This window comes from Thermochaetoides thermophila, assembly GCF_000221225.1.
Source record: "Thermochaetoides thermophila DSM 1495 unplaced genomic scaffold scf7180000011814, whole genome shotgun sequence".
NCBI lineage: Eukaryota > Fungi > Ascomycota > Sordariomycetes > Sordariales > Chaetomiaceae > Thermochaetoides > Thermochaetoides thermophila.
Genome location: NW_006383030.1, coordinates 706,779 through 728,466, shown reverse-complemented (window position 1 = coordinate 728,466; position 21,688 = coordinate 706,779). Strand labels below are relative to the sequence as shown.

Sequence of the window (21,688 nt, the reverse complement as noted above, 5' to 3'; positions counted from 1 at the left end):
TGATCTGTGCACCTCTGTTGCATCATGCTCGTCTCGTGCCGTGACGTGCCTTATCGCGAGATAGTGATGTGTTGGGAGTAGCGGGGAGGGCGCGGAAGAAAGGGCTCGTCCAACGTTCATTAAAAGGCCAATAAGGTTGGGCAAACGTCGTCCCAACTGCCTCCAAGACTGAGAGAGCAAGACTTCCGGAGTCTCAATCTGCAAGCTGCTTCTAAGTGGACACATTCATGACTGCTGCATGACAGTCTGTGAACCAGCAATTTGGCGCTTGACTTGCTCACGAGCCCAGCGGGCCGTCTCAATCGTGCGGGCTCCGAACTCCCGGTTCGATCTTGTCTCGCGGATCATGGCCGTGATCCAGTCTTGCCGGAAGGCATCGGCCAGTTGGCCGTTAGGATAGGCGTCGGCGAGATCACTGCATATAATCAGCACTGCTTCAAGGTTTTACCTCTCCATAACATGATCACTTACCCAATGACACCCATTGAGGCCCGCATGAGAGCCTCGCTGCGGTTGGGGTCGTTAGCGATGCTGTTCAGTAGCGCAAAGATGGACTCGACATAAGGCTGAAGGACATTGGCTGAATGGCCATGTTAGCAAGAGCCCAAGAGATAACTTGAGGATATAGGTAAAAACATACTCTTGTTGCTGGTCTTCATGGCACCAATAATGCCACCCCAAGCATCCATGATGCCTTCCCGAAGGGAAATAACATAGTCAATCATCTCATAGGAGCCATCGGGCCCAGCCGTGATAGTAGCAGCTTGCTGGAGCACTTGGGCCACGATGGTAAGATAGGTCTCAAAGTGACCGCCAATGGCGCTAGCGATATCGCCAAAGCACTGCAAAATAGCAGGCTTGAACTGGTTCGCAAGGGTAGTACTCTGCGAAGATCAAGTTAGTACAGCTGATTCGACAATTTCGATGCGAAACGGTCGACAACATACCCTAAGATTACCCAAGAGATAGTTCATAAAGTTGTCGCAGTACGGCTGGCTACGCTCGCCCAAAGACCGAGTAACGTCGCTGACAAGGCCAATAGCCATCGAGCACAGACTCGGCTCTTCTTGGTTGCCAAGAGCATTGTAGAGGAAGGGGGCGAAGGCCTCCATGTACTTGGCAAACTCTTCTTCCATGGCGTTGGCTAAGGCGCTGATGGCCGCGAAGACGCCCTCGGGCACACTAGATTTGCCGCCGCAAGTGCTCAGAATCTGGAGAAGAACTTGCATGATCCGGTCACCCTGAGGAGCAATCTCCTTGTCCAATCGCTGGACTGTGGCCTGGAGGACAGTGCAAAGACTAGTTTGCATGTCCTCGAGGATGAGCTTGTCCTCAACGCTGACAACTTGTTGCTGCAGCGGGAGCGTCTCCTCCAAGCGCTGAAGAATCACAGTGGAGAGAGAGGCAACAGCGCTGAGACTGTCATTGGCAGCGTTCTGAACAAACACGCTGAGGACCTCATAGGCGGCGGTGCGGACGGTGGAATCACCATTCATTGGTGCAGTAACCGTGAGCAGGTTGGTAACGCTCTGGTTGAAGTGGGGTGTCAAGGGGTTCTGAGCAGCACCCGGCTCGCCGGCAAACCGCTCAGCGATGTTCATGAGAGCCCAGCAGCAGGAAGCGGCCATCTTAGGGCTGTTCATGAGACCATTGAAGAGAGAACGAATCAAGGGCTCAAGGTGTGTGTTGGGGTCGATAGCCTCCGAGCAGGCCTCGGTGATGCGACCCAGGGCATAGGCAGTGGAATCCCGAACTTGGATAGACTCGTCCTCCATCATGGCAATCAAAGGCTGCATGCCAGTCTTCACAATAGGCTCCAGCACCTTCTCCTCGGGACCATCCATAATGGCACCAAAGGCAGACACTGCAGCATCCCGGAAGTGCCAGTCAGCATGGCGGAGGTTATGCTCGACAAACTGGATAACAGGGGGGATGATGGTTGACCCAACAGCTTGAGCATAGAGCTGCAGGCACTGGTAGGCGGCGCGGGAGATGTTGTACTCGTCGTCCGAGGCATCCTCGTCCTGCTTAGTCAGAAGCTGAAGGAGAACAGGAACAACTTCATTCGTGGCGACGCGAGCGAAGTTGTAGAACGGCCGCATCTGCTCTGAGCTCTCTACCTGAGCGTTGTCGTCCTCGATAGCGATTTCCTCTTCGCACACAGTGCTCCAGAACTCAACAGCCAGCTTCGCGACATCCTCATCATCGCTCTTCATGCCCAGGATAGTCAGGCCAAAGAGAGCCTTCTCCATGTAGTATCTCATGTGCTCGTAATAAAGGGCCATGATTCGGTTGAGGCAACCGAACGCACCCTGCTGTATCCGAGAGTCTTGCGCCTGTGTCGCCTCGCAGACGACCTGCATAATGTAGTTACGTTCACCCTCATGCTTGAAGTTGTTGCCGACAAACTCGAGCGAGTCGCCCAGGGCAGTAATGGCAGCAAAACGGACCTCGTTGTTCGGTTCCTCCTTCCGAGCTCCTTGGACGACGGCAGTTAGGATGGCGTTGGAATGCCCAACAAGGCTGTTCCTCAAATCGGTATCCTGCGTCTCGCAGATAAAGCCGATCGCCGTCAAAGATGCCTGCTTTTGATGCTGGCCACCCTCGCTGACATTTCGTACGAGGGCATGCATCAACTCAGGCCACTGATTCCGGGGAAGCTCGATCGCCGCAATCGCAGCGATGACCTGGGCAGCAGCCTGGCCGGCTTTGGAGTTGGACGAGGCCAGCGTCTCCAGCGCCAGCTGCTTAACACGTGTCCTCGTTTCTTGATCGGTCTGGTTGAGCCATTTTGCTTGTAGCGCAGCTTGTCTCGCGAATTCGCGTGCACTAAAGGCGTTCTTCAAGGCAATACCAGCGGCGGCTCGAATATGCCCCTCACTGCTCTCATTTGCGAGGGCTTGGACAAGTGTTAGGAGGTATTGGGACTGGATGACGAAACAAGTGTCAGCGAAGACTGTTTCCTCTCGATCGACACTGGACTAGGAAGGTAGAAAGTCGAAAAGGGCAAAGCAAAGGTAGGAAGAGGAAGCCTTACAAAGTTGGTCTCAGCAGCATGGGTGAGCTGCTGTTCCGCCGCGTGACGCAGAGTCGCGTCTGGAAGAAGCAGTCAGCAAAAGATAACGTCATGGTAAAAATCAGTCAAGGCAGCTCAAGATGGCAAATACAAACCTGGGCTCAGCGAGTTCTCAAGAATGATATTGATATCCGGTGCGCCTTCCATGGCTACGATTTGAGTACTATGGCCCGTGGTTGAGGGGTGTGGAAAGCGGGGGCTCTGAAGGCGAGAGAGGGAGGGTTGCTAGGGAGAATGTTTCGTTGCCTGTGGCAGCTAAAGTTTGCGCACGTAGGCGGGGGCGTGGGTAGGATCCACACAGGGCGTCGAGACAAGCCTGGCTTCAGCAGCAGGAGCCAGCAAAGACCGGAACACCCTCGATTGTTTTCGCAGGGAGAGCAAGCGCCAGAGTGCAGAAAGATGGCGATGCTCAAAAGGCTGTTCTTTTTCTGATGGGAGGGTTATCGAGTTGAGGTGTGCGGGTCTGTTTTGTTCAAATTTTTTGTCAACAATCGAAGGTCCCGGCCTGGTCGAAGAGTGGATGCCGCCAATACCGCTGAACCACTAAACGTCGAGAAAAAAGGGTTTGCGTTGCCTGGGCAGAGCAAGCCGTTGCTGGGCGGGCACCGCAAAAAGAACGTGTCGAAGGGGACGAAACGCGGCTGGGAGAACAGAAATGGCTGTGACGTGCAGGCAGCCAGTCTTGTCTCTCGTTCGAAGAAAAAAAAAATCGAGGACAGTGGAAAAGCGGTCTTTGAGGCAAGGCGATGAGGAGAGACAAGAATTGGTGTGCCAGCAGTCCAACAACGAACAACGCTCGTTGGCAGGCATCCTGGGGCAGTCGCAAGCGGACAGCGGACAGCCCAGTGGGAATGCAGTCCGGCCCTGGTGGGATCCGCACCGTATGTATAAATTTTACACTGTAGAATTGCAGTCAAATTCGCAGATGACATACAGTGCGGCTTACCACTCCATACACGCGGGGCAAGGAGGGGGTTTACAGCTCGGGCTTCCAGGCTGGGCAACTCAGCTGGAAGACAGTAACCCCAAGGGATTCACATCCACGTCTCTGGAACACGAGACATGCCAGGTGATTGTTCTCTTTGGGAATCACTAAAAAAAAATCACATTGATTTCTCCCCTGAGTACTTAAACTCCAGATACTACTATCTTTGCCTGCGAGAAGTGCCTACAAGGTTTTGATGTACCAAAATCCTCCCTGATTAATGCCTTCCACCATCTTCCAGGAGATTCCTCCCCTGTATGATACATTATCCATCCTGGCAAGCGTTGGAACACTTAATAGAGAAGCTCGTGAATTCTCTAAAAACCAAGACAGAAGCAACTTGGCACTACTGGTAGAGGCTGTTCGTCTTTGTGGCCTTATTCAGACCACGTTATGTCATCTCTTTTTGGCTGTCGACCAAGCTTTTGCTCGGTATGAGGGCACAGAGAGAGAGGTCTTTTGATCTATACGTACATAATGGGGAGCAACAGGGGAGGACTGCCAAGGGAGAGTTCACACGATGGCACCCGCAAGATTCCATAGGAATTCTCCAACAGGTTGCTGTGGTACAAATAATGACTAGCAACTGGCTAGCTGAACTGTGCATTTAGTCTTGATTGAGACCACTGGCCATTTTGTCAGGGGTAGTGCAAGCAAATAAGGTCGACACAGGAGATGCTGTTAACTGAAATGAAGCCCAGATTTTTGATCACTCTCTTTTTTCACATCCTCAATCCCAGAGTCCAGTTTTTTGCAAGATAGAAGAAAAAAAGATATATCAGACACATTTGTCTGAGTACGACACATATTTCAAACTTTGATTACATCTCATCCGCCTTCGCCTCAAGAGCGTTGATGATGTCGGTGATCTTCGCAGAGCCATTGACACCGTTAGCAGCCTGTACAGGAATCTTGGGGCTGCCGGACTTGTAGAACTGCAGAAAGGGAAGTCAATATTATTCCGCTCGAGACAATACGGCTTTTATGTAACAGAATGGGTCACTCACGTTGCTGGCAGCGCTCAGCAGGGCATTGATAGAGCTCTGGACAACATCCTCATGGAGGCCAACACCCCAGACCTTCTCGCTGGAGCCTGCAGCGATGCACTCAATGTAGGTAGCAGCTTTGACATCGCGGCCCCTTCCAACGGCGTGCTCTTTATAGTCCTGGACATCGAGATCGATGCCAACCGTCCGAAGAGCGTTCGCCAGGCTCGAGATGGGACCGTTGCCACGACCACGGATCTTGTATTCGACGCCATCAATCGAAATCACGCCATCAAAGACCCTCCTAAGGTTCCTGGTGTCCTGAGTCTTGCCAGGCTCAGGAGGTGCCGGAGAGGTGGACCGGTCAGGGGTGATGGTGTAATCGACAATCTGGAACCGAGCGTTTTGGACCAGGGAATATGTATGCTGGAAGAGCTCGGTGATCTCAGTCGGGAGCAGTTCACGACCCTTCCTCTCGGCCATATCCTGGACAACCTTGCTGAAGGCGACCTGCAGGCCGCGAGGGAGATCAAGGTGAAGCTGCTGCTGGATAATCCAGGCAGCACCACCCTTTCCACTTTGGGAGTTCACACGGATAACGGCCTGGTAATCACGACCGATATCCTTGGGATCGAGCGGCAGATATGGAATCTGCCAGTGCTCGTGGTAGGCTTTGCCCTCCTTTTCGCGGAGGTTGAAGCCCTTCTTGATGGCATCCTGGTGTGACCCGCTGAAAGCGCACACAACCAGGGAGCCACCATAAGGAGCACGGGGGTGTACCTCGATCTTATTGCACTCCTCTACAACCTTAATCACACTGTTGAGGTCGGAGAAGTCGATATTGGGCGAGATACCCTGGGTGTAAAGATTCAGGGCAAGGGTGACGAGGTCAACATTGCCAGTTCTCTCACCGTTACCAAAGAGGCAACCCTCCACTCTATCGGCACCAGCCATTTGTGCCAGCTCAGCGGCAGCCACTGCGCAGCCACGGTCATTGTGAGGGTGGAGGGAAACGCAGACTTTCTCGCGCTCACTGATGTTGCGGCAGAAGTACTCGACTTGGTCAGCATAAACGTTCGGGGTCGACATCTCAACTGTGGCCGGGAGGTTGAAGATGATGGGGTTATCGACCGTAGGCTCCCAAGCCTTCTTGACCGCCTCGCAAATTCTAAGGACAAAATCGGGATCCGTATCGGAGAAAGTCTCAGGGCTGAACTCAAAGGCCCATTCTGTTCCCTGCTGCTCTGGGTCGTCCTTGGTCAGAGATCTCACAAGAGCAGTACACCTACTAGCCAGCTCGATACTCTCCTCCTCGGTGAAGTTGAAGACGATCCGGCGGAAGCATTCGCTAGTGGCAAGATAGATGTGAACAATGGCCTTCTTAGCGCCCTTCAGGGCCTGGATTGTGCGCCGAATAAGATCTTCTCTGCAAGGGGAAAGAACCTGAAGCCAGACATCATCTGGCACAGCCCCAGGGGTCTCAATCAGGCGTCTTGTGAAATCGAAATCAGTCTGGGAAGCAGAAGGAAACGACACTTCGATCTCTTTGTAGCCAAGGTCGCAGAGCATCTTGAAGTATTTCCACTTTTGGTCCCCATTCTGCACAACACTGGGTTAACCAGATGCCCCTGATACCACGGAGTATTCTAACATGGGAGCGAGCACGAACCATTGGGTCAACCAAGCTTTGATTGCCATCCCGGAGGTCTGTCGACAGCCACCGCGGGGCCTTGTCGATGGTCCTGTCTGGCCATTTCCGATCCGGGAGGTGAATTGGCTTGAACTTCTTGTATTTTGTCGAAGGGTCCTTGAGCCTATGAACAAGTTAACTCATGTCCTGGTGATGTTGAATCGCAATCGCTGAGCACATGCTGGACTTACATCGGCATGATGGGCGAGTGGCAAGGGTGGAAACGACAGTATCACACGGACGAAGGAAGCAAATGTTGTTTAGGAGTGTTCGGTCTGTGCCGGCAGCAAACGAGAGGCTCAATAGCATATAACTACTCAGAGGCTACCACAAGTCCACTGGTTGAAGTTATGTGTGATGGAGATGAAGTGAAGCTGGCAACGGGTACAGACGGTAAAGAAGTCGACCAGGCCCTGAGTCATAGGTGAGTGGTTTCAAGACTTGAACCAACCCATGTCACCAGTCACGAAACCAGAAAAGAAAAATGACCCATCAAAACTTTCCAATTCGGTTCCGCTTCACTGTGCGCCCCACTGTCACGACCCGCCACTAGACGCATACGTACCTTTTGTGCAATGAAGTAACAAACTGCGGGTTTCCATGAAAGCAGCAAAAAGTTGCGTCAAAAGCATTGTGGGGCTCTCAAACCCCTCTGTCATCCCACTGGTCAATGCCATCTTGTGCCGCTTTTCATTGGCTCACTTCACTTTTTCCCCATGCACAAATTTCCGAATTTGTATTCAAGACTGTCCCTCCTCCCCGCAAACTTTGCTCCAGACTGCATCGTCTGCTTATGCCCTTTTGTCTTCAAGCACATGACTTGGATTAAACAAAGGGAATGTTGCCAAGCCATGTGAATAGTGGCAAGCTGGGAGAGATGCAACACACCAGGATGGACTCCACTGGCGGGGTAGCCCGGCCCGCCCGGTCTCTTTACCCCGCGGTGGGTCCCATTACGAGAGGGCTGTCCCTTAAACCGATGATCGGAAGCCAGCAGTTGTCTCAACTTTGTGTCTGCCGTCGCTGAGATGTTTGGAAGTGTCTGCAAACTTTGCTGCTGTGGAAGCTAACAAGTGTTATGCCTACATTAAGAGCCTGCCACGTCTGACAATTGTGCATTTCAAAAGTCCGTTTCACACATTTCAATCCGTATGTACAAGACCCTTCAAACCAGCTCACTCCGATCCTTGGGTCACCGTCTTAGGGACAACCACCAACAACTCCATGCTTGTTGGCCAAGCAACCTGTTCCTGTACAGGAACGCCCTTGGATCTCCAATCCACAGGAAGTAATTGTCATCCGATTTGTGACTGGCTTAGCTATGATTGTACAGAGCCGCACCGGCTAGCGTCGGTTGTTTTTAAAAATTCGGAGACGTTGAAGTGCGTTTTTGCAATAGTTCTGGAGGGAGTTGATAATGTGGATAGGGGTTGGTGAGGATGACTTGTCAATCGAGAATGAAGGGTTGCGAGAGTCTGATGAGGATTGGAGAGAAACTCAGAACTAAGTGCCTGGCCTTCGGTCCAAGATTCGAGTCATCGAAACTCGCGCACAATGGTTAAGCTAAAGATGGGTGGGCAAGGCGCCGTCTCGATCTGAAAACAATATATATATATATATATATATTTAAGTCATTCAAAAAGACATACTTGACTGCAGTGTCTAGAACGTTTTGACTATCAGAAGGGCAACAAGGGGATTAGGACAATGGGTCTTGGACATGATTCAACACAAAACGCCCTAAAAGAAAGGGTAATGTTTGACCTCAGCAACGAAAGGCTCTCTCCATTGTAATGACTCACGTCTCTTGGCCTTTCATGTTGTAAGATGAAAACGACGACCATATGTACACTTCAGAAAAGACGAAACCGGAGATATATATCCGTGGGGAAGAAAGGTCTTCGGCCCTCTTCAAATCCCTTCCCTTCCCGTCAGATATGTATAGCCAGAAAATATGTACAAATGCAATGATAACTGCCAGCATGTATGAACCTCGTCAGACAACCAGGCGAAACCATCAACGGAATGCAATATCCCCCCAACCCAGCCCATCGGTGAACCAATAAAATTCTATATAAAGTAAAAACAAAAAGCAAGAAGGGGAAATCGCCCGGGAAATGTGCTTGTTATGCTGTTGATATAGGCACTGGCGTACATGCCATGGCAGAAGCCGTCATCAGTGCTGTTGGACGCGGACGCCGGCACCCTTCTTTCTTCCGGTTCAACACCAAAGTCAATCACCACGTAAAGCTTTCTTCAACGAAATCCACAACTGTCCCCTCATCCTGCACCTTCCGCACGGCGTCTCTCACATCATCCGCCAAACCGCCCGGTCCGCAAACCGACACACACATGGCACCCATCTGCTCATAAACCTCCTTAGCCAAGAGCATGGGGATGTTAGGTCTGCCGGGGAACATCTGGACGGTATTCGAGCTCGACGACACCTGCGCAGCATTCTTAGGCCGCGTGACGAAGAGCCTGATCTGCAGGATCTCCTTCCGGCGAGGCAGACGCAGGATCTTGTCCATCCAAGGGCGCGCCCACTCGAGGAGCGAGTAGTCACGGACGATCCAGACAAGGGTAATGCGGCGTGTTGCGACCGTACCCATGTTATAACCCTCGATGAGATGTCTCAGATAGCTGATTTGATGGGTGATGCCCGTGGCGCCGGCGAAGAGCACGACGTGGCCGTAGCTGTCCATGCTATGGTGCCCGGCGTAGGGGCCCTCGAAGGCAGCACGCAGCGAGATTGAGCGGCCGTGGAACTGAGATGCCTTGTCGTAGAGCAGGCGTGTGAAGCCCGTGTGGGCACCGATGATGAAGGATACGGTCGTGGAGACGGGTTTTCCGGGTTTCCGGTCGTCCTTCTCGCTGATCGGAAGGACGTCGTTTTCGTATGTGTGTTCATACCAAGCGATAGAGAACGGATGGTTCTCCCAAGGACGGACACCCGCAAACCGAAGGTATGCGTGTTGACCTGGCTTGATGTTTACAAACCGCGGGAGATGCATGGTAACGCGGCAGGCCTCACCGGGCATTGGCTCCACGATGGCTTCGGTGAAGCCTCTGCTCGACCAGTTGTAGTAGGCCAGGCGCAGCATGCGGGCAAAGCGTTCGGCGATCCAGAGGGCAAAGATGGCGACCATCCAGGGCGTTTGAGGGAGAAGGCCAACGGCCGAGGTGATGCAGTGAATGTAAGTGCAGACGAAGGCGATGATAGCCAAAATGATGTGGCCATTGAGGAAAGTCTCATAGAACGCATGGCGAATCGGCGAGAAGGACAGGAACATCAAGAGAAACATGGCGACGACGCCAACCGTGCCGGAAGTGATGAAAACGTCGTGTAGAATCCTATGACGCACGCCTTGCCATCCTGTGGCTGCAACCTGCGCAATGGTCCATGCGGCTAGGTGAACAAGCACTTCAACGACCGAGATCCGGCCCAACCAGCGGTGGAACAAATTGTAGGTATCGAAGCTCACGCCGAGCAAGGCAATCAAGGGGTTGTTACGGCCGGCGAAGATAATGAGCGGTACCATGTTCACGACCGAGAGAGTCCCGGCGCGGCCTCTCATCTCAGCGCACAGCGCATACTTGTTCTCCTGCTTCCAGTCCAGGACAAACATGTAGGCCAGATTGCTGGCAAGGTAGCCAAATAAGAGGAAAGCGTGAAATCTCGACGGCAGTGTTCCCATGTTGACGGCGCTGGAAAGACGGATCTCGCGGTTGTGGCGTTTCTTCCAGAGAGGGGCATAGACGAGACCCTTCTTCAATCCGGGCATCCAATCCCACTGAGTGAACTTCCAGTAGCTTTGACGATCTCCAGGCTGGGACATGGCGCTAAGCAGTCGGAACTGAGCCCATACGAGCTGGCCTATCCTAATGGCGAGAATGACAAGTCCAGTAATTCCAAGGGTCCACCACAAGACATCCACAAAAAGCATGTTGACTGGTTGATTAACGCCATTGAGGGCAGTGGTGTAAGGGGCGATGGTAGAGCTTGGTGTTGCAACATGTTCTGTGCCGGTAGACGATGATTCGTCACGGAGTCGCATAAAGACAGGAGTTGGGGTGAGCTTTCGCTCGAGAAGCCCACGTCGGTCGAGGTCCATCTTGAGGCTCAGGGTTATCGGTTACTAGGCGAAAGTCGACGGTAAAGGGTAAAAATGGGACAGAATTGGAGTGAAAGGCCGAGCAGTAACCAAATGACCAACCAAAACGACTTGTCACTAGGCTTCTTTCCCAGCTGTAAGATCTTTGCCTTTTGATACTTCTTCCGCAATGCGATAAAAACGGCGGGGATGATTTTCGTTAGTGACGAAGCCAAGAGCAGTTGAGCACTCCCATTGTGTGCTTAACAATGTCTAAGTAGCGACTGGCAAAGCACGAGTCGGTCGATTGTCTCTTTCGATGACCCGCGCACAAAGGTATAGAGATCCCACTGATGAACAGAGGCTGTCTAAGGTGTCGTAGGTGCCAGCGGGCTTGACAAAGCAGGCTCAAAGTATACAGCAGAGTAGTCGCGTCGAGTCAAGGCAGACCTTGTGCCAGACCACGAAACTGGGAACCCGTTCCTAGGTTGTTCGGGCTCTCAAAATTTTTGCCGAGTGAGGCAACTCAGAGATCACAGCAAAGCTTCCGGGCCGGCGGATATTGCGGACGTGGCTTGCTGTTGAGGGGTACTAAACGGGAAGTCAGCGCATGGGTGGAGGAACAATAGCAAACAATAACAAGAACGGCTTGCCAGAATATAGGCGGCAGACAACCAGGTATTGTGCCGTGTGTCCCCCAAATGCCTGCAAATTAGGTCGGCAAATTTCTGGCTGCAAAGGGAACACGGGAACGAGATAGGTAAATAGGTAAGCGGTTATTGAGGGTATTGCCTACCTTCGAATAGCCAACCCGTCATGGAGTGAATGGGGCTCCAGCAGCTGGCAATAAACCGTCGCAAACAGCAACAACTGACTTCCAGGTCGTGAGTGGTGAGTGAAAGAAACAATACAGGCTGTGTGATTCGACTTGGAATCAAAGCCCACGGTTCAAAGTGAAGTCGAATCAGGTCGACGCCAGCGGTGACTGCCAAAGAAATCAAACAAGAGATAGAAGGCTAAGGTAGAAGATGAAGGTGAAAATAGATCGGTGCCGGCACTTAGGAGATATGTAGCAGTGTCTGGCTGTCTTATCCTTTTGCCGACTCTGGCGATTGGACAACACAGAGGGTATGAGAGGATGCTGACAACCTGCCAAGTGGTAACAGCTCCGGCAGCGCAAAGAAGAAACAAGATGCAAAGCCTAACGGCCCGACTACGTGGAGGAAAAGTAGAACTAGATTGAAAACGAGCGGAGTGGTTGGGACTGGAACAGATGAAGTATTCAAGGAATGAACATATCTCGGGTGAGCCGTCCGTAGCCCGATTCTGGCCCGCCTGCACGCTTCTCTAAAGGCAGCGGAAAAGGAAACTCATGGTGACAAAGTGGTTCCCTCCGATGACATCGTCCAATATCCCCTGAAGTGGCCTGAGAAAAGGAGGTCAGGATAACAAGAGGGAGCCTCCCCTGCGGCACGACCACTTGGGGGCAAGCATCGTCGTCCAACCGGACCTGCGGGATTCGCTTCCACCGCGCCAAGGAACTCTTGCAGAGATCGGTGCACGGACCACATGGCTTGAGATCTGGCTACCAGCGTGCAGTCGCGCGGTGAGCGCGCAGCGTGGCATACGGCCAAGGTCAGGGACATGGCTCGCAGTGTCTTGGTCCAAGCGAAATCATAGGACGGCAGCATCGAAGCAGCGCTGAGCGGCGGACTCAGAACCTCATGCAGCTGAAGAGATGGTTACCCCTGATTGGTCTGCATAGCGAGTGGGGCGTTTTTCAAGACCCTGCCCAGCGGTGCTTTGCTCGCTGCTGAACGACGCATGCCGCCCCACATTCGCAGGCGTGGCGGGAGTGGGCGAGACTGCTGGCCAGTGAAGGATTGCGCTGGGAACGCCGGCCGTGTCAGGTTGCGGGCCGTCATCCCAACTTGAAATGACAACGTCTCTTTGCTGGCGGAGTTGTCCATCCTCACATCTCCACTTACACCCACGAAATGTGACATCGGCTACAACCGCGATTTTCTCTCTTCTCTAGTTTGACCCCACGAGAGAACTTATCTGGCCACGGGAGATATGACACAAGTTGAACAAAGGAGACCGCGAAACATCTCTCTTCTCATCTTTTTTCCCAATTCCCAAGGTGACCTGTGTGATTTACGGTGTGCTACCTGCAAAGACATGCAGCCAGGTAGCTGGATTGAGAGTATTCTGCGCCTCTCCAGCTGCGCCTAGCCAGCGCATGGCTGCCGCTACGGCAGCCAACCAGCGAGCAGATGCTTGTTTGTGATCCGCACCCCAAAAGGGAAAGCCGTCCAAGGAAACCAATTCTCGACGTCATGCTCCCGAAACTCCAACGGCCCAACCAAAGAAGAAGGCGGTGGATCCGATTATGTTTGGGCGCGGGGGGCGGCTCAACAAGCTCAAAACCGGCCGAACTGTGATGATCGGGCTTCTTAACCGAAGAGAAACGGCTAATCAGCGAATGTGGGGCTGCGCAGTGTTGCAACAATGCTTACACTGATCAACGACCGCGAGTGCAGAGATTAGCCGTAAATTCTCCAGTAGAGTATGTACTCATGCCATCATGTTGACTCTAAGCTGGAGGTTGACCTAACTTCTCTGCCACGCCAAGCTGGTATCTACAATACAGTGTTCATACCAATACTCCCTCGTCCCGGCAGCCGAGATCTTCTCTAAAGCTTTGGTGAAGTACGGGTATTCGAAATACGATTTCATAATATCGGCCTTGAGAACGATTCTGGGAAATTCGCCACAATCCTTGTGACTTGGTCCGAGGAGTCTACCATGACGGAAGAGGCGGCATTCAACTACCCATGTAGCAAACCCCTGTTAGTTGAACAAGCGATGATATCGATGGCAGCCCAGAATATCACGGTGCCTTGACTTGGGCTGCAAGCAGTCCATTCAAGCCTTCGTGAAGAGTTACTACTGTCATCATTCCGCACGGGGCTGACCAGCAGCCCTTTTACTCTGTTGCAACGGCTGTCTTGGCTGATGAGGATGAACCCGGAAAGCTATGTTGCATCTGCGAGGACACCGCCTCACCATGTTGCTGTGTGCCACCTGCTCACGCTCAGGGATGTGCCCAGGACGAAAAGCTTCCGTGGGAGAAAACGAGGCTGAGTCGTGTTGTGTTCCGCTATCGCTTCGATTGCTAAGTTGTTAGACGGCAGTAATTGTCTCTGAACTTCAGAGAAAGCTGCATCTCCATTCTCGAAAGGAGCCAGTATATCTCCTTTTGGTTGCTGTCCATTACTCGTTAACAACCCATGCAGTTTCAAGTCCAAGTAGTCAAGCTGGTTGCTGCCTGACCTCCATCAGCTGCTGACAGACTTGAGGTAGGCTGGATTCGATGTGACCTTGATCCAGGTTTTCAGCAGCTGAGTGGCAGCAATGTAAATACTTAGGCAGAGACCCGGACATCAGCTAGTCATGAAGTGGTCCGAGTCGTATGCCATGTGACTGAATGTCTTCTGGAAGGTGAGGAGTGGATAAAATAAGGATGTTGTGAGTAACCTTGCGGCGTGCAATAAGCCACAGTGTTGAGCCCGTTGAAGTAGGTAGGCAATGTGTGCTCACAAGCTACCCCAGGGTGTAGCTGCAGGTTGAACGTAGCTTCGGACTCTCTTCCGGAGACTGCCTAATGGTCCGATTTACTCACTGCCGTGCACTCGGTTTTCGGACCAGTTGGTCATAGTCGATCCGTAAACCATCTCCCCGCAGACTGCCCCACGACCGGCTCTGGTGATGGTTCACAGCCGGAGATCTCGGTTCTTTAGATCACCTCCAGATCAACTGATGCCGTTACTTTGAACCAAACACCAGATACCTGGGTTATTTATCAACATTCCTCAGCCCTATGCAACACTTGGAAAAGATGTTGTCTAGCTCAAACCTGGAATTTGCAATATTCTCATCGTATGACGTCGATATACTTCTCTTTCTGTCCCGGAACAACCTTTTACAATTCCGACAAGCGAGTGCGGAGGCATAAGGATCGATGCCGTCTGCAGTTCGCCTGCGCTACAACACTGTGGGGCAAACGCAACACAATCCTTGGTTCAGTGAGATGGCGGGAGAAAAAAAAGCAGCGCCCCAACCGCCTGAGCTCCCAACCCACGGGTATGCAGAGAGCTGGAGAGAATGAAATTATGGCTCAGAAGTATGGGACCTTCAAATACCTCCCGAATGTCATGGAAGCAGGACGCACATTACATCTCAAAGGGATGGATCTGACATTGGACTGGGACGGACCGCATGGGGCAGGTGTCTGGAGGGCGGGTGCACAGTAGTCTTGGATACCTGATTCACGTGAAATCGAGCAGCTTTTGATGTCTAGATAAAAAATTATTGAGCACCCGGCTTGGATCTAACTGCCAAGGGGGAAACAGCATTTTGCTGGAGATGAAGGGACGCTCCGGCAGTTCTTTCTCATAGGTGCAGGAAACTACATGATGATTGGAGCTGTTGTTATTCAGGCAAAAGCATAATCAGGAGATTTTGGATAAGAAGCTCGTTAAAGAGCTATGAACAAGCAAACATAGTGCTAAAGCTTGAAAATAGTAGGTATTTTGGTCTTGGACGAGAAATAAGAAGCGGAACAGCATGCCCCGTGAAATTTCCGTCCCAGACCAAGCCACCAACTTGATAGGGTCCGAGCGTCTTCCCACAAGACCCGCGCCGCGACCAAAAGAGCATTCACAGTTTTGATACAGTGCTAATAACACAGTAAATCGTCTTGGGCCGGAACTTTCCATCAGTCGGAATCTCGGCGGGCTCCAGATGCCAAGTCTGCGGGAAAGCCTCAGTGCCGACTGAGACATCGCGCGGCAGGAGCACATTGACGGGCAAGTCGACCAGACCTGCGCTGCCACCCGCCTCCAAGCGCCAATTGAAAGATATCTCTTTCTCCTGTATAGCCACGATGGGTTCGAGCTCGTCTAAGCCCTCGAACCCTGCTCCACATGTGTGGAAGGGGTATGTTAACAAGCAAATCCTCTGAGTCCTAAGAGCTCTCCAGAGCTCAGTCGAGCCCCTCATATCTGACATTTCCAGGACTCCTCAGCCGGGAGTGTCGCAGAATCTAGTCGAGCAGCTCGAGACAAGCAACGAGGTGAGTAGCAGCTTAGCCTTGCATGGCTCCGAAGTTATCCAGCATCTCGACCCGCCCTAACTCACGCAACCTGCACCCTGCCGAGCAGACCGATATCTCCCGCCAACAAGCCGCCGAGCTCCTGGTCCAACAGCGCGTAGCCGCCGAGCTGAAGCGTCTGCGCGAACAAGAGATCGAAGCCCTGCGCGAGGTGCAACAAAGACTGTCGGCCGAGCCCGATCTGGCGGAGGATCAGCAGCAGCATCAAACCTCTATCACCCGGCAGCAGGTTGCCAAGCAGATTGACGACCTGCGCAGCAAGCTTGAGGAACGCAGACAAGTGCGGCCGCTGCCCGAGAGCGTGGAGAAGGCGCGCAGCGAGGTTGTGCGATGCCTGCGTGAGCACGACCGCAGGCCACTCAACTGCTGGCAGGAGGTCGAGGCTTTTAAGGAGGAGGTCAGGAAGCTGGAAAAGGGCTGGGTCGATAAGGTTGCGAGCTAGATGCCAGGCAGCAGAGGACAAAGTAGGGTGAGGAGAATGCACGCAGATGGGTGTGGGATAGACCATGGACTGGTCATGCCCTGTCAGGGGTTGTATGCAATGGTGAGATTGCGCGCATCTGTTGGTTGCGCGCACTTGAAGTTATAAGGGTTGCTAGAACTATTGGGATCGTATAGACGGGAAAAAGCCAGTTGGCGCTAAGAGATCATGTCAAGAAGAGCGGGAAAAGAATAATGCGGTGCACTACAAGAAGTTCACCCCTTCTATTGCCAAGTCAGGACTATTCTGTTCAGCAGACTGTTTCTCCTTTTTAAGTTCCTCTCGCCTTTTTAGACCTTCCAGCCGCTTACGTTCCCTTCTCGCCTGAGCAGATTCCCAGTTTGCCTTAGCTTTTGGGGGGGCAAAGGCAGATTCAAGGGCAGCGCTGAACCTCGCTATCCTCTTTTGGTTCTCAACAAATCGCTCGTTGGCAATTCGGACGAGCATCTTCAGGTACTCAGATGATACGATAAGACGCCGGATACCATCGTTTTCGGCGCCAATCAGTGAATCGAAGGACAATCCCATGGACCGTATAGCCACCATCGGGTTTGCGTCATCATCTCCCGACTTCTTCAGCAAGCTTACAGCTCCACTTTCACGGAAGCCAGCTTCCATGCCTGCTTGGATAACAAGCTGTGCATGCTCAAGAGACGCTGTAAGGATATGTAAGATCTGGTCAAGTGTCAGACGCTGGTTATGGGCCTTCACAAGCGGGAAGCAACTGACCATAGGCTCAAACTTGAAATGAATCAGTCTTGTTGAGGGTGCGAAGACATCTTGCACGAACTGCTCTCTGGCAGGCACAGTTCCAAAACCGAACAGTCTCTCATAACCACTCTCCCCAGCATCATTTTTCACTGGATCATGCGATACAAACAACCACTCCCCACCTCCTTTTCCTCCCACAGAACTGGCAACGGCATTTTCACGGCCAGCCTCGACTGCGACATCCCCATTACCAGCAGTCTCTTCACCGTCGGAGGAACTTGCTCCCTGACCAAATTTTGGCCCCTCCAGATACACACTCACTCTTCCAGCGCAACTGCTCGTCGTAACAAGCCCTGCTTGCATGTTGATCTGATCAATCAAATAGCGGATTCCTTCGTCGACGGAGCCTTTGGGTGAGGCATCTGTGTACTGCTCATCTGGCAACGAAAGCTGAGAAAGAATTTTCTGCTTTTTGGAGATAAATACTTTTCCGGGCGTCGGGAGATTCTTCATCTTGTCGACCGAACTAACTGTCCGAAAATTGTTCAAGATTTCTTTTACAGTGCGAGTAGTTGAGCGTCACATGCATCCTAGTTCTGTGGAAAGAATGTTAACCAGGTTGGGCTCTGGTGATGTCAGATCACGTGATGCCTATCCAAAGTACCGCTCTCTATAACACCTGTGAAATGTACCTGACAAGGGGCTTGTATGACATGATATGACTAGTGTGTAAGTGCTAGTTTAATGGTAATTGTGTACAGAGATCATTTGGCTCATAGAATATGACCTTGAGGTATTTGTGAAATGTATTGAGTCGGTAAGCATTACCGGAGCAAATATGGGTCGCAGATACTCTAGATTATAACGTATTCATAGAAGACACGACCCGAAGAACTCGGCTATATACCACAATCCAAAATTCCATCTACTCTAGGAGAAGTACAGTTTCACAGCACAAAAGTTAGCAAGACCAAAACAAGCATGAAGTACCAAAGTCAGAGACTCGACACAGCAATGCTGGAACCTTCACTGATCAACATCGAGGCAGGTACAAAGGTGGCTGTTGGTGCTAAGCCAGTCGTGAAAGGGGTATCTGCGATAGGTGTGACATCGCAAATGCTGGATCTTGAGTAACAGTAGTAGGGTTTGAAATCACCGTTGTGTTGGAAGGATTGAGCACACTGAAAGAGTTAACTTGATCAACCCCCACTGATTCGACGCTTGAGTTTCATGGATCAACTTACTTGTCCAAAACATGGATCAAACCATTGCTAGTTGGGATGTCGGCGGTGATCACCTTGGTGGAGTTGACAAACAGCTGAGATCCATCCCGACGGGTAGTGATATTTTGACCCAAGAATGTTTTCTAAGTTAAGAGGAGATATCGTTGGAAGCGCAGACCCTATAGCCTCGAATCCACTGTTTGAGGGAGCGGAGATGCCAATGTCGCGAGATGAAGTGATGGCTTCCACTAGCCCAACCCGTGTCAACGCTCCAGCGAATGACGTCAAGTCTGTGTTGATGGTCGTTCGTGCAGGCGACGCGGGAACTGCTAGAACGGTGTCAATCATGTGAGCACTGTTATTGCCATCGAACTCAATGACCTAAATAAGAAGGATATGTCAGTTCGGAACTCAGTCCTAAGTTTAAGAATTCAGAGGAAAAAAAAGGATCGAGGCCTACAGCAGAGGTCACTCGAGCTTATTGCCTATATCCTGAAGTTATGCTTGGCGGTACCATTTACCAAAACCAGTCCAACTCTCTGCCCACTAGCTGTGGCAAAGGCTCTGAAAGGAAAATCGTGGGAAACTGAGGCACATTTTGGAAGTCCGCTGAATGGAGCTCCCCCTCAGAACACGGTATTGCAGTACCCCAGCAAGAGCATTTTGGTTTTTCACCAGCTCGGCTGATCTCGGATTCCTTGCAAGTAGGTTGACAAATGCTGTGATTGATGGAACAAGAATAGTGATATTTTTGGTAGCTTACAGGGTCTGAGCAACATTTGGAACGGCTGACAAAAGATCTGAAAAATCTAGGTGTCAGCACATCAGCACTTTTTAAGTGCTCAAAAATCACTTACCAGTCAAAGTACTCAATGTGGTGACAAGAGTGCCGGTGAGAAACTGCGCAGCACCCGTCACGGTTCAACTCAAATATAGAAGATAAGTTAGACTCATAGTATCTGGCACTAATGTGACGCAAAAATGATTAGACCGAGGTATCAGCAGCAAACATGAGTTGTGGTAGACGATTTACACTAATTTAATGTGACCGGAATCTTTCGAGTGCCAACTTAAGTGCAACGGTTACTGGTCTTCTACCTTCGTTAGTTTTGATGCGTTCAACTGATAAATGAGTCACTACAGAGAGCAATAACATTAGGAACAGTATAGAATATGCCAATAACAGTGCTGCCTGGAGATTAATGGGACAGTGGCTTTTGCCCTAAATGAACAGAAGACTCGCATTGGAAACCGGTACATGAAATTTGTCCTTCCCATGCTCGCCCAGGAGAGTACATTGAAAAGGAACAAAACTTGATACATGTTGCCGTGACATTAGAACTCAGGCTGAACTATGATACACGAAATGTCGGACAGTCCCAATGTGTGTTCTTGAGTTCAAATGTGGCAACTGCCACACGTCTATGCTTTCAACAGCCCAGATACTCTTGAGTTTGGAGTTTTAGCATTCCAATATTCTATCCAAAGATTCAATAGTCTGTTGCACGATTAAGCTGAGGTTGAGGGTTCTACAATCTTTTTCACATTGTCAGAGAGACATGTCACGTGAAAGTCTCACATTGTACAAGGAGAGACAAATGCGGGGCAAAAGTAACAGCCACTGAAATAGTTAGCAAAATCGATCTTGGATTTAACAATTAGTTATTTCTTGCCCCTTCTCCTGTCTAACCATGGGAAACGGAGATCTTATAAGGAGTTAGAGCTCGGAATCCGCGTCAGATTCGTTATCTTGAAGGGCTTGGGCCAGTTCAATGTTAGCGAGCACCATGCAGAGGGCAGCCAGATCGCGTGGTCCCCCATATCGGGAAACTTCATGAACACCGGATAGCGCAAATAATGCGCAGTGTGTTTGCGTTTCCCAGTGATATATTTCGCTATTTCCAACGATTTCATTGTGCTAATGATCATAGTGTTTTCCAGAATTCAAATCAATGATCATAAACGCCAACACCAAGCGCCCCCCTAACGCCGTAAGAATGCTGATGCTGATGAGTTTGAATGGCCACTGTCCCAGTGATCAATGAACATTATCGACCCCAATACTATCAATCACAGATATTAGGAGGCAGAAACCCGCTGTCCCCGCTGCCGGGCTGTTTGTTCAAGCCACTTTGCATAGCGACTCTGCTTATTGTGAATGCCGCACTCGGTCTTGTTCTGGCCCTTCCAGCGACCCGCACGCTCATCCTCACCCTCGCCGACTGGGACAGTCGAGTGCCAATCACCAACCGACTTGTACCCCCTATCGAGAAGAACATTGTAGGGGACGTCGTGCTCCTTGATATAGTTCTTGACCTGGTCAAAGGTCCAGTTCACGAGGGGGTTGATCTTGACAATTTGGCGCTCCTCGTCAAGCTCGATGACGCCAATTTGGCCACGCTGACCACCCTGCGACCGGCGCCGGCCGGTAAACACAGCGGCAACCTTCAGTTCGGAATAGGCACGCTCCAATGGCTCAACCTTGGCGATCCAATCATACAGCTCCCCAGATGTCTCCCAGAGCTTTTCTCCATAGAGTTTCTCGAACTCCTCGGTTGTGTTGACATCTGCCGGCTTGAAAATGTGGATGTTGACGTTGTAGCGGGCTTTCACGCGCTCAACAAGGTCATATGTCTCCTGGAAGTGGTAGAGAGTGTCGAGAAAGATGAGTTCGATTGGTTGAGGGTTCGGCGATTCTTTTTCGATCTTGGAAAGCATGTCCAGTGTCACAAGGCCCGTCAAGCCGAACGCGGTGGACTGATACAAGTTCGGGAAGAAAATCTTGCAAAACTTGAGGATTTCCACAGGATGGAGGGATTCGAGCTGCTTGTTGAGATGGTCCAGGTGTGCCTTGGTCAATATGATCCTGGGCAGGTTGCCAGTGGACGAATTTGGAGAGACAAATCCAGAGTCGACGGATCCGTTGTCGCCAGCGGAGGACGACTGGGAGGAGATCTCAGCCCGAGAGTTTTCAGCAGCCATGTTGAATAAGAAGTGAGGGGGTTGAAAAGTTGAGTTGTGTGAAGAAACACAGGGAGTAACCAGATTGCTGGGCGGCTTGGGAGGGTAAACAGGTAGCGAAGACTATGATACTTAAGGGAAACCAGTGGTTCTCAAGAACAGCTGCGCGGGGAAAGGTCAAGCAATGGATCAAAACCGCGGGTGAGAGGAGCAGATGGGGAGGGGAGGGGAGCAGGGAGGTATTAAGGGGCGCTGAAAGACAGCTCCGTGGGATGCCCTCTTAAAGTTGTCACAGGAATACCCGC

The 21,688-nt window shown here is 51.3% G+C and overlaps 6 protein-coding genes across 6 annotated transcripts; 1 reads left to right on the top strand and 5 right to left on the bottom strand.

Annotated features, from left to right (window-relative positions):
* Window positions 1–225: 225 nt before the first annotated feature.
* CTHT_0012280 (uncharacterized protein) lies at window positions 226–3,223 on the bottom strand (the record flags this gene model as incomplete). The annotated part of the gene is made up of 6 exons (XM_006691682.1): window positions 226–415; window positions 472–580; window positions 641–884; window positions 948–2,927; window positions 3,038–3,096; window positions 3,172–3,223. The coding sequence occupies 6 exons, from the start codon at window positions 3,221–3,223 to the stop codon at window positions 226–228; spliced, it is 2,634 nt and encodes an 877-aa protein (XP_006691745.1).
* A 1,659-nt stretch (window positions 3,224–4,882) lies between these two features.
* CTHT_0012270 (uncharacterized protein) lies at window positions 4,883–6,936 on the bottom strand (the record flags this gene model as incomplete). The annotated part of the gene is made up of 4 exons (XM_006691681.1): window positions 4,883–4,996; window positions 5,069–6,646; window positions 6,717–6,861; window positions 6,929–6,936. The coding sequence occupies 4 exons, from the start codon at window positions 6,934–6,936 to the stop codon at window positions 4,883–4,885; spliced, it is 1,845 nt and encodes a 614-aa protein (XP_006691744.1).
* Window positions 6,937–8,974: 2,038 nt separating this feature from the next.
* CTHT_0012260 (putative FAD binding protein) lies at window positions 8,975–10,852 on the bottom strand (the record flags this gene model as incomplete). The annotated part of the gene is made up of 1 exon (XM_006691680.1): window positions 8,975–10,852. One exon carries the CDS (start codon window positions 10,850–10,852, stop codon window positions 8,975–8,977), a length of 1,878 nt encoding a protein of 625 aa, XP_006691743.1.
* Window positions 10,853–15,779: 4,927 nt separating this feature from the next.
* On the top strand, window positions 15,780–16,449 carry CTHT_0012250 (uncharacterized protein; the record flags this gene model as incomplete). The annotated part of the gene is made up of 3 exons (XM_006691679.1): window positions 15,780–15,832; window positions 15,911–15,968; window positions 16,057–16,449. The coding sequence occupies 3 exons, from the start codon at window positions 15,780–15,782 to the stop codon at window positions 16,447–16,449; spliced, it is 504 nt and encodes a 167-aa protein (XP_006691742.1).
* A 243-nt stretch (window positions 16,450–16,692) lies between these two features.
* Window positions 16,693–17,712, bottom strand: CTHT_0012240 (uncharacterized protein; the record flags this gene model as incomplete). The annotated part of the gene is made up of 3 exons (XM_006691678.1): window positions 16,693–16,712; window positions 16,800–17,163; window positions 17,218–17,712. 3 exons carry the CDS (start codon window positions 17,710–17,712, stop codon window positions 16,693–16,695), a joined length of 879 nt encoding a protein of 292 aa, XP_006691741.1.
* A 2,789-nt stretch (window positions 17,713–20,501) lies between these two features.
* On the bottom strand, window positions 20,502–21,404 carry CTHT_0012230 (uncharacterized protein; the record flags this gene model as incomplete). The annotated part of the gene is made up of 1 exon (XM_006691677.1): window positions 20,502–21,404. The coding sequence occupies one exon, from the start codon at window positions 21,402–21,404 to the stop codon at window positions 20,502–20,504; it is 903 nt and encodes a 300-aa protein (XP_006691740.1).
* Window positions 21,405–21,688: the final 284 nt, after the last annotated feature.